At 48.4% G+C, this 13416-nt stretch overlaps 1 protein-coding gene across 1 annotated transcript in view; it reads left to right on the forward strand.

Annotated features, from left to right (window-relative positions):
- The window catches only part of anapc5 (anaphase promoting complex subunit 5), a 25843-nt gene extending 12449 nt beyond the window's left edge, over positions 1–13394 (forward strand). The window contains exons 9-19 of the mRNA XM_058389387.1: positions 7584–7723; positions 8737–8747; positions 9397–9461; positions 9776–9891; positions 10023–10830; positions 10961–11035; positions 11398–11519; positions 11659–11766; positions 11848–11995; positions 12107–12269; positions 12391–13394. Coding sequence (XP_058245370.1) covers positions 7584–7723; positions 8737–8747; positions 9397–9461; positions 9776–9891; positions 10023–10830; positions 10961–11035; positions 11398–11519; positions 11659–11766; positions 11848–11995; positions 12107–12269; positions 12391–12602 — 1968 coding nt within the window. The 3' untranslated portion in view covers positions 12603–13394. The remainder of the gene's footprint in view (positions 1–7583; positions 7724–8736; positions 8748–9396; positions 9462–9775; positions 9892–10022; positions 10831–10960; positions 11036–11397; positions 11520–11658; positions 11767–11847; positions 11996–12106; positions 12270–12390) is intronic.
- Positions 13395–13416: the final 22 nt, after the last annotated feature.

Genomic DNA, 13416 nt, shown 5'->3' on the forward strand with positions numbered 1-13416 from the left:
AACACACACACACTCACTCACTCACTCACAAACTCACAAACACACTCACTCACTCACTCACTCACTAACACACACACACTCACTCACTCACTCACAAACACACAAACACACACTCACTCACTCACAAACACACTCACTCACTCACTCACTCACAAACACACAAACACACACTCACTCACTCACAAACACACAAACACTCAGTCACTCACTCACTCACACACTCACTCACTCACTCACTCACAAACACACACTCACTCACTCACTCACTCACACTCACTCACTCACTCACTCACTCACTCACAAACACACAAACACTCACTCACTCACTCACTCACTCACTCACAAACACACAAACACACACTCACTCACTCACTCACTCACTCACAAACACACACACACTCACTCACTCACTCACTCACTCACTCACACACACACTCACTCACTCACTCACTCACAAACACACACACACACTCACTCACTCACTCACTCACAAACACACACACACACTCACTCACTCACTCACAAACACACACACTCACTCACTCACTCACTCACAAACACACACACTCACTCACTCACTCACAAACACACACACACTCACTCACTCACTCACAAACACTCACTCACTCACTCACTCACAAACACTCACTCACCACTAAACTACAAACACACACTCACTCACTCACTCACTCCCACACTCACTCACTCACTCACTCCACTCACTCACAAACACACAAACACTCACTCACTCCACTCACTCACTCCACTCACAAACACACAAATAAATAAATATAAATAAATACGCCACTCTAAATAAAAATAAATAAATAAATAACTCAGCAAAATAAATAAATAAATACTTGGACCCATACAATAAATAAAAACACTCCAAAATAAATAACACACACACCACCAGACGCATCACAAATCACACACACCAAATACTTCACCCAGGCTCATATAATAAATAAACACTCCACTCACCAATAAATAAAGCAAATAGATACTTGGACCACTCAGGCGTAAATAAATAAATACTGCGCATCATCACCACCTCAGCACCCACCACTCACCCACTCATAAACACACACAAACACTGCAGCTCACTCGCACGGCTGCGCACCAACAAACACACAAACACACACTCACTCACGGGCGCGCACGCTACCTACTCCACCAAACCAAAAGCCAAATAACTCAACTCACTCAGGCGCGCGCCAAACACACACCACCGACTCACTCACTCACTCACAGCCACAAACACTCAGTCACTCCAGTCACGCAGGTCAGCCAGTACTCAAACACTCGCATCACTCCACAAAGCACACAAACACACAGCCACCACCAAAGCGTAAGCAAACCACACAAACACTGCGGGCGTCACGCCACTCACTCACACTCACCAACTCACCCACTAAGCCATGTACAAACACACAAACACTCCACCGTCACTCACTCACTCACCCACCACTCATCAAACACACAAACACTCACTCCTCACTCACTCACAAATAAACAATAATACACACACCTGCACTCACTCCACTCCACTCCACTCACTCCTCCTACAAACACACACTCCACTCCACTCACTCCACAAACACAGTCACACTCACTCCTCCTCACCACTCAAACACACACACTCACTCCTCTACTAACACACACACTCCTCACCCACTCCAAACACACACTCACTCACTGCCACAAACACACACACACTCACTCCCACTCACTAATAAACACACAAACACTCACTCACTCCACTCACAAACACACACTCACCACCTCACCACCTCAAACTCAAACACACACTCCACTCACTCACTCACTACTCAACACTGGACACACACTCACTCACCTACTCACAAACACATGCTCCTAAACACACACTCCACTCCACTCACAAACACACTCACTCACTCACTCCACTCACAAACACACACAAACACACTCCTCCCACTCCACAAACACACAAACACTCAGTCACTCACTCCTAAACACACACACACTCCCACTCACCCACTCACTCCACAAACACACACACTCCCACTCACTCACTCCTCTGATTACACACTCACTCACCCACTCCTACCCACTCACTCATCCTAAACACACAAACACTCACTCACTCACTCACAAACACACACACACACTCACCACTCACCACAAACACACAAACACTCACTCACTCCACAAACACACACACTCCCACTCCACTCCACTCACAAACACACACACTCACTCCCACTCACTCCACTCACAAACACACTCCCAGTCACCTCACCCACTCACTCACTCCTTCAAACACACAAACACTCACTCCACTCACTCACTCTGAAAACACACACTCCTCACTCCACTCCACACACTCACCACTCACTCCACCACTCACTCCACTCACTCACAAACACACAAACACTCACCTCCCACTCACCACTCCACTCACAAACACACAAACACACACTCCTCCACTCCACTCACTCCACACACACTCACTCACTCCCACTCACCCACTCACTCACAAACACACAAACACTCACTCACTCACTCCACTCACAAACACACAAACACTCACTCCTCACTCTGAGCCTCACTCACTCACTCACTCACAAACACTCCAGTCACTCCCAGTCACCAGTCACCCATCACTCAAACACTCACTCACTCCTCACAAACACACAAACACACACTCACTCACTCCACTCACTCCTCCTAGAGCACAAACACTCAGTCACTCACTCCTGACCACTCTCCTCTCACACACACACCCTCACTCACTCACTCCTCACAAACACTCACTCCTCCTCCACCAACTGAATGCTCCTACACACACTCCACCTCACCACTCCACTCACTCACTCACAAACACACACACTCACTCACTCCTCCTGACCCACAAACACACACACACTCACTCCACTCACAAACACACACACTCACTCACTCACTCACTCACAAACACACACACTCCTACCTAAACTCACTCAAACACACTTGAAACACACACACACTCACTCACTCACAAACACACACTCACTCACTCACTCACAAACACACACTCACTCACTCACTCACAAACACACAAACACTCACTCACTCACTCACAAACACACAAACACACACTCACTCACTCACAAACACACACACACTCACTCACTCACTCACAAACACACAAACACTCACTCACTCACTCACTCACAAACACACACTCACTCACTCACTCACTCACTCACAAACACACACACACTCACTCACTCACTCACAAACACACACTCACTCACTCACTCACAAACACACACACACTCCACTCACAAACACACACCTCACTCACTAAACTACAGACCGCACACACTCACCCACTCATACTACAAACACTCACTCCACCCACATCACACACTCACCCACTCCACTCACTCACAAACACACACCTCACCTGACCTACCTCACTCCTCCAAGCCACACACACACTCACTCCTCACCATCACTCCACAAACACACACACACTCACTCACTCCTCACAAACACACACTCATCACTCACTCCAAACACACACACACTCTGCTCACTCACTCACTCACTCACTCCTCCATCCTGAGCCACCTCCTCACTCCTCACAGACACACACACATCCACTCACTCCACTCCCACTCCACAAACACACACACCTCCCTCCCTCCTCCTGAGCCTCCTCCACAAACACACAAACACTCACTCACTCCACTCACAAAACACACACACCTCACTCCACTCACAAACACACTCACACTCACTCACTCACTCCACAAACACACACACACTCACTCCTCACTCCACTCACTCCTCCACAAACACTCCTCACTCACTCACAAACACACACTCCACTCACTCACTCCACAAACACACACTCACTCACTCCTCACAAACACACACTCACTCACCCACTCCACACACACACTCACTCACTCACTCACTCACAAACACACAAACACTCACTCACTCACTCACAAACACACACTCACTCACTCACTCACAAACACACACTCACTCACTCACTCACAAACACACAAACACTCACTCACTCACTCACAAACACACACTCACTCACTCACAAACACACACACACTCACTCACTCACACTCACTCACTCACTCAAACACACAAACACTCACTCACTCACTCACAAACACTCACTCACTCACAAACACACACTCACTCACTCACTCACTCACAAACACACACTCACTCACTCACTCACTCACTCACAAACACACACCATCACACTCCACTCACTCCTCCTGAAACACACACACACTCACTCCTCCTCACAAACACACACTCACTCACTCACAAACACACACACACTCCTCACTCCTCACCACCACTCACTCCTACGTCACACACCTCCTCACTCCTCCACTCCACTCCTCACTCACTCCTCACTCCTACAAACACACACCTCCTCCACTCACCACTCCTGACACACAAACACTCACTCCTCACTCCAAACACACTCACTCCTCTCACTCACTCCTCCTCCTCCTCACTCCTCCACACACACACTCTCACTCACTCACACAGGCAAACACAAACACTCACTCACTCACTCCACCACAAACACACACTCACTCACTCACTCACCACAAAACACACACCTCCACTCACTCACTCACAAACACACACACTCACTCACTCACAAACACACACACTCACTCACTCACTCACTCACTCACAAACACACACACACTCACTCACTCACTCACAAACACACACTCACTCACTCACAAACACACACACACTCACTCACTCACTCACTCACTCACAAACACACACACACTCACTCACTCACAAACACACACACACTCACTCACAAACACACACACACTCACTCACTCACTCACTCACAAACACACACTCCACTCACTCACTCACTCACAACACACACACACACTCCACTCACTCACTCACAAACACACAAACACACACTCACTCACTCACAAACACACTCACTCCACTCACTCACAAACACACAAACACACACTCACCACTCACAAACACACAAACACTCCAGTCACTCACTCCACCACACACCCACTCACTCACTCACTCCACCCACTCACTCACTCACACACACACTCACCTCCTCACTCCTCACAAACACACAAACACTCACTCACTCACTCACCTACCTACTCCCACTCACTCACAAACACACAAACACACTCACTCACTCACTCCTCACTCACTAACACACACACACTCACTCACTCACTCACAAACACACACAAACACTCATCACTCACAAACAACACACACACTCACTCACTCACTCTACAAACACACACACACTCACTCACTCTCACTCACCTGCTCATCCACACACACTCACTCACTCACTCACAAACACACAAACACTCACTCACCTCACTCACTCACAACACACAAACACCTCACTCCTCACTCACACACTCCTCCACTCACTCACAAACACACAAACACTCCACCACTGACCACACTCCTCCACTCAAACACACAAACACACACTCACTCCACTCACTCACTCCTCACTGCACTCACTCACCCACTCCACTCCTGAAACACACAAACACACACTCACTCACTCCACTCACCACAAACACAAACACACACTCACTCACTCACTCACTGCACCACACACAAACACTCTCACTCACTCACTCACTCCACTCCACTCCACAAACCTGCACACACTCACTCCAAACACTCACCCACCACTCACTACAACACACACTCACTCACTCACTCACAAACACACACTCACTCACTCACTCACAAACACACACACACTCACTCACTCACTCACAAACACACACACACTCACTCACTCACTCACTCACAAACACACAAACACTCACTCACTCACTCACAAACACACACTCACTCACTCACTCACAAACACACACTCACTCACTCACTCACTCACAAACACACAAACACTCACTCACTCACAAACACACAAACACACACTGGAAACTCACTCACAAACACACAGCACACTCACTCACTCACTCACAAACACACAAACACTCACTCACTCCACTCACTCACAAACAATACCAATAAATACACACACCTCACCACTCACCCACTCACAAACACACACACACACTCACTCACTCACTCTTTCACTAAATAAACACACACTCACTACCACTCACAAACACACACTCCACTCACTCACAATACACACACACACTTAAATACTAATAAATACACAAACACTCACCACTCCACTAAATAAACTCACTCCACAATATACAATCCACCTACCCCAATAAACTCCACTCACAATAAATAGCTACCACTCCACTCACCACAAACATAAATAAATAAATAAACTAAATACAAACACACACACTCACTCATAGACCTTTGCACTAAAACACACACTCAAATAAATAAATAAATATGGACTCACCCACTCACTCACATAACACACACACACTACTAAATCACCCAATAAATGCGGGGCAGCAACATCACTCACTAAATACACACAAATACTTAGACTGCACCATAAATAAATAAATAAATAAATACTTGAACAAACACACACTCATAAATAAATAATAACACACACTCACCTGCAGACAGAGCAAACTAAATAAATAAATCACGGACCTCACCACAAATAAATAAATACACACTCACTTGGGACCAAATAAATAACACACAATAAATAAATAAATACTTCATACAATAAATAAATAAATAAATACTCACCGCGCACCTCGCACCACTCACTCACTAATAAATAAATACACACAAACACACCTTACCCACTCAAACAATAAACATAAACACACACTCACTCACGGGCGCGAATAAATAAGCACTCACCACTCACCTTAAATACGACTACAAACACACAAACACCCAACTCAAACTAAATACAGGCGCACTCAGGCAAATACCACTAATAAATAAATACAAACACACACACACTAAATAAACTCACTCTGCCGGGCGAACAACACACACATACTCACTCACTCACTAAACCTCCTCACTACAACACACAAACACTCACTCAAACTCACAAACACTCACCACTCACTCACCACTAAGCCAAACACTCACTCACTCAAACTCACTCACTCAAACACACAAACACTCACCACTCACTCACTCAGCTCACCAAATAAACACACTCACTCACTCCACTCCACTCCACACTCACAAACACACACCACTCACTCACTCACAAACACACTCACTCACTCACTCACTCACTCACAAACACACAAACACACTCACTCACTCACTCACTCACTCACTCACTCACAAACACACACTCACTCACTCACTCACTCACTCACTCACAAACACACAAACACACTCACTCACTCACTCACTCACTCACTCACAAACACACACTCACTCACTCACTCACACTCACTCACTCACTCACTCACTCACAAACACTCACTCACTCACTCACTCACTCACTCACAAACACACACACACTCACTCACTCACTCACTCACTCACAAACACACACTCACTCACTCACTCACTCACTCACTCACTCACTCTTGTTTCTTGCCTTTAATTCTCTGTCTCTGTAGAGTTGGCTGTACACACTGGAGCAGATGAATGGATGTGACAGCGCAGTTCTGACCGAAGACTCTGTTAAAATGGCTGCTTATTTCTGTTTAACTCACAAACACTCTACCATTCACTCACTCACTCTGATTCATAAAACCAGGTTGCTGATTGTGTGTGTGTAGTATTCTAAGCACTCACACAATGGTCTCACTGGTCACAAACACTCACAGTTTCACTCTCTCACTCACTCACTGCTGGACTCAGCTCACAAACACACACACTGCACTACTAAACACTCAATTCACAGCTCACTCACCACTCACAAACACACCACTCAGCTCCCTCACCAGCTGCTCAGTCACTCAGCAGACTCACTCACTCACTCACCACTGGACTCACTCAGACTCACTCACTCACCAGCGACTCACTCACTCACCAAGAGGTAACTCACTCACACATCACAACACACACACACCTCACCACTCACTCCACCACCACCACAAGCTGAGAGGCGAAATAATCTTGTTTCTTGCCTTTAATTCTCTGTCTCATTGTGAGTGTGTACACTTTCACCGGAGCAGATGAATGGATTGAACTTTTCTGCTCTGTGTGTGTGTGCTTATTTCTGTTAACTGTGAGATTATTATTATTGTTTGTGTTATGTGATTATTATTAATGACATGCGCGTCATCTCAGCGTGATGTGTATGTGTGTGTGTAGTATGCTTGTCGTTTGTGTGTGTCTCTGGTAGCGGGGCGCTTGCAGGGTTTCTCAGCTCCTCAGCTGCTGGATGCTCAGAGACAGACCGCAGTGTTGCTATGGAAACACAGTCTGTGTAATGTTTGACAGAGATTAGTCTTGTGAGCGTGTGGAGTGTACTGCAAGAGGAGGAGGCGTGTGTCTGAGATTCTTGTTCATTGTGATGTGTGTAATATTTGGTTGAACTTTTCTGCTCTGTGTGTGTGTGCTCGTGTGTTCCTGTTTGTGTGCGTCGCTAGCGTTTGTGTGCGTGCTAGCGTTTGTGTATGTTATGTGTGCACACAGAAGCTTGGCGTAGTGTTTGTGTAAGGCCGTATCTTAGCGGTATATGTGGTTTATGTGCGTGCGGCGTTTATTGTGTGCGTAGCGTGATCTTGTGTTTAGGTGATTGTGTGTTTGTATGCGTGTGTTTAGGTTTGTGTCAGGTTTGTGTGCGTTGTGTAAGGCGTCTTTAGCAGCGTTTGTGTAAGGCGTGCAGGTTTGTGTCGTGTATGTGCGTGCGTGTATTGTGTGCGGTGTGTTTGTATCGCGTGTTTGTGTGTGCGATGTGTGTTAGTGTAAGTGTGTGTTTGTGTGTGCAGTGTTTCAGGGCATGTCATGTATTTGTGTTTGCTTGTGTTCGTGTGTGTTTCGGTGGCTGCGTGTGTGTGGCGTCACATGTCTTGTATGCGTGCATGAAAGGCCGTAGTTTGTGTGTGCGTGTTAGCGTGTGTGGCAGGTGCCGTGTGTGCGGCGTGTGTGTTGTGTGCGTGTCATTTGCGTGTGTATTGTGTGTGTGTGCGTGTGTGTTCGTGTAGCGTGTTAGGTGCTGTGCAATGCCGCATGGCAATGGCGAAACCGTGTGTGTGTAAAGGCTGTATTGAAACCCAGGTGTGTGTGCGTAGAAATGTGTGTAAAAGTGTGGCGATGTTGTGTGCGTGGTTCGTGTGCGCATGCCGTAGCGCGTGTGTGCGCCGCGTGTTCGTGCGTGTGTGTGTGCGTGTTGTTAGCGTGTGTGGGGCGTAAGTGTTCGTGCCGTGTTCGTGTGTCGCGTGCGCCGCTGTTCGTGCGTGTTCGCGGTGTGTTCGTGTTCAGCGTCGTTACAGCGTATTGTGTTCGAGCGCGCAGTTCGCGTGGTTCGTCGCGTGTATGCAGTGTTCGTAAGCGTGTCGTGTTCGTGGCGTGTATGCGTGTTCGTGTGTTACGTGTGCGTGTGTTCGCGCGTGTTACGTGTGTGATGCGTGTCGTCAAAGCGTGGTGGCCGGTGTGGCGTATATCGCGTGTTCGCGATGCGTGCTATGCGTGTTCGTGTGTGTATGCGTGTTCGCGTGTGTCGATGTCCGTCGGCGTGTAGCGCGTGTTCGTGTGTATGCGTGCGTTTGTGTCCGTGTATCGCGGTGCGGTTCGCGGTGTGATGCGTGGTTCGTGTGTGTGCGTGTTCCGTGTGTTAAATGCGTGTATCGTGTGTGTGTAGTATGCGTGTTCGCGGCGCATTGTGTTCGTGTGTCGCGTGTCGCGTGTTCGTATGCGTGTTGTGTGTCGTGTGCATGTGCGTGTTCGCATTAATGTGTATCTGTATCGCGTTCGTGTGTATGCGTGTTCGTGTGTCGCGTGTTCGTGTGTATGCGTGTTCGTGTTCGTGCGTGTCCGTGTGTTCGTGCGTCTTATGCGTGTTACGCAGGGCGTGTTTCGCGTGTGCAGCGCATCTGTTCGTAATGCAGTGGTGCGTATCGCGGTTCGTGTTGTGCCTGTGTGTGTATGCGTGTTCGTGTGTGTATGCGTGTTCGTGTGTGTATGCGTGTCCGTGCGTGTATGCGTGTTCGTGTGTGTGCGTGTGCGTGTTTGTGTCCGTGTTCGTGTGCGTGTTCGTGTGTGTATGCGTGTTCGTGTGTGTATGCGTGTTCGTGCGTGTATGCGTGTTCGTGTGTGTTCGTGCGTGTATGCGTGTTCGTGCGTGTTCGTGTGTTCGTGCGTGTATGCGTGTTCGTGTGCGTATGCGTGTTCGTGTGTGTGTGTGTGTGCGTGTGCGTGTTTGTGTCCGTGTTCGTGTGCGTGTTCGTGTGTGTATGCGTGTTCGTGTGTGTATGCGTGTTCGTGTGTGTATGCGTGTTCGTGTGTTCGTGCGTGTATGCGTGTTCGTGCGTGTTCGTGTGTTCGTGCGTGTTCGTGTGCGTATGCGTGTTCGTGCGTGTTCGTGTGTGTATGCGTGTTCGTGTGTGTATGCGTGTTCGTGTGTGTATGCGTGTCCGTGCGTGTATGCGTGTTCGTGTGTGTGCGTGTTTGTGTCCGTGTTCGTGTGCGTGTTCGTGTGTGTATGCGTGTTCGTGTGCGTGTTTGTGTCCGTGTGTGCGTGTTCGTGTGTGTGTGCGTGTTTGTGTTTGTGTGTGTGTCAGTACGATGTCTGTGCAGCAGTCTCAGCTCCTGTTGAACATGAACAGTTTGGAGCCGGTGAATTTTGGCGTTCAGCAGAACAACACCGAGCCGTTCACCATCACGCTGTGTCACCTCGCACAGCTCCACGCTGACCAGGTGCACCTCTGACCTTTCACCTCTGACCTCCCCTCTTAGCATTTAGCAGTAGTAGATTCAGCTAAACCTTAACACGTGGTTTTTGATGTTCCATTTTAATGTTGCGTGTCCTGTGTGTGCGTGTGTTCAGGGTCTGTACGCCGGCGCCAATGACATCATCAGACACCTGAAGCAGCAGTTTCCTCCTCACACTCAACACGCTAAGGTGAGCTGCATGTCACTCAGACCTGATGATTAAACACGAACATTTCTGCTAGCTAGCTGATGCTCTGCATACTCAAGCTAACTATTTAATTTTAGGTGAGTTATGATGCTAACTAGCTATAACTAACGGTCACTGGTAGCTAGCTGCATAACTAGGCTAACTGACCGTGTCAGTTCTGATTGGTCAGTGGTAGTGGAGCTAACTGTCACAGCATGAAGGGGAATCTCTGACCCCACAGTCTGCTTGGTAGTCTACATGTCTCATTTGCATAAACCCTTACAGCCCCGCCCACTCGGCTTGCTCAGAAGGCGAGAGTGTGTGTGTGTGTGTGTGTGTGTGTGTGTGTGTGCGTGTGCGCGCAGATCTGGATGCTGAGTGACCTGAACATTCAGTTTGAGAAAGCGATGAATGATGGGAAATATCACGTGGCTGAGCCTCACGTCACCGCAATCTCCGCCCTGAACTCCACCGAGGGGCTCTACAGGTAAACGTGTGTGTGTGTGTGTGTGTGTGTGTGTGTGTGTGTGTGTGCGCGCCGTACCTCACACCACACAGGTCACAGGACTGAAACTTAAACTGAACAAGGCACACAGAACTAACATGCAGAGTGTGTGTGTGGACAGGAAAGCTCAACTGTTAAAAGCTATAAATCGGACATCAGAAGCTTCCAAAGTCCTGCAGCATCTACAGCAGCTGTGTGACAAGAACAAGAACACCGAGATGATCATCAGGTGTGTGTGTGTGTGCAGTGTAAATATAATGTATGTGTGCAAGTGTAAATATAATATAAATATGCTCTGTGTGTGTTACAGGGTGATGTTAGCCACAGCAGAGCTGCACTGGGACTCGTGTGGATATTCCGCTGCTCTCCCGCTCCTGCTAAAGGCTTTAACACTCACACGCCAACACAACCTGCAGAGACTAGAGTGTAAAACTATACTGCACCTCGCATACACACAGGTACACAAACACACCATTATTATTTATTTATTTATTTTTTACAAATCTGCTTCTTTTCAGTAATGAAGTTTCATGTGGTGGTGTTTGAATAATGCTGAACTGTGTGTGTAGTTGATGTTGGGGATCCCAGAGCAGGCTCTCTCGTTGGTGTGTGGTGTGTTGGAGTGTGTGTTAGCTCACGGTGCCCTGATGGATAAAGCTAAAGCTCTGCTGCTGATGGCTCGGTGTCAGGTGGCTCTGAGTGCGTCTGCTTCGGGGGAACACAGACTGACCGGTGTGTGTGTGTGTTCATTTTGCAAGTATTAATTGTATTAAACTGACTGTCATGTTTTTGCTGTCTCGATACATGGACCTTTATGGATGGATTTATTAATTGTGTGTGTGTGTGTGTGTAGCTGTAGAGTCAGCACTACACACTCTGGAGGAGGCGGGGCTTTATTTCTCTCAGCTGGACTGTAAGCAGCGTCTGCGTGATGTTTATTACCTGCAGTCTCTGCTACACCACACGCTGGGAAACTCAGCTGAACGCAACAAGTGTGCACTAATGTTCCGCATGCTGAATCAGGAGCTGCTGCACGCCCTGACCACGCCTACCCAGCACCTCTGATGCACACACCTTCCCCGCCCACACCCACCCAGCACCTCTGATGCACACACCTTCCCCACCCACGCTCCCACCCAGCACCTCTGATGCACACACCTTCCCCACCCACGCTCCCACCCAGCACCTCTGATGCGCACACCTTCCCCGCCCACACCCACCCAGCACCTCTGATGCACACACCTTCCCCACCCACGCTCCCACCCAGCACCTCTGATGCGCACACCTTCCCCGCCCACACCCACCCAGCACCTCTGATGCACACACCTTCCCCACCCACGCCCACCCAGCACCTCTGATGCACACACCTTCCCCGCCCACGCTCCCACCCAGCACCTCTGATGCACACACCTTCCCCGCCCACGCTCCCACCCAGCACCTCTGATGCACACACCTTCCCCGCCCACACCCACCCAGCACCTCTGATGCACACACCTTCCCCACCCACGCCCACCCAGCACCTCTGATACACACACCTTCCCCGCCCACGCTCCCACCCAGCACCTCTGATGCACACACCTTCCCCACCCACGCCCACCCAGCACCTCTGATACACACACCTTCCCCGCCCACGCTCCCACCCAGCACCTCTGATGCACACACCTTCCACTCTCACACACCACAAATCTGTACTAATAAACATGTTTGATATAAATGTGTGTTTTTGTGTGTGAATGTGTAGAGCACAACATTATACAGAACAATACAATAGTGGTGACCAAAATTAAAATAATACAAAATGCAGTGTCTAAAACTGACAGTGAAAGTAAAATAAAATGAAATGTTAGTAGAAGTGACATATGAAGTAGTTGAAAAGCTG

Source organism: Hemibagrus wyckioides, linkage group LG05, assembly GCF_019097595.1.
Source record: "Hemibagrus wyckioides isolate EC202008001 linkage group LG05, SWU_Hwy_1.0, whole genome shotgun sequence".
NCBI lineage: Eukaryota > Metazoa > Chordata > Actinopteri > Siluriformes > Bagridae > Hemibagrus > Hemibagrus wyckioides.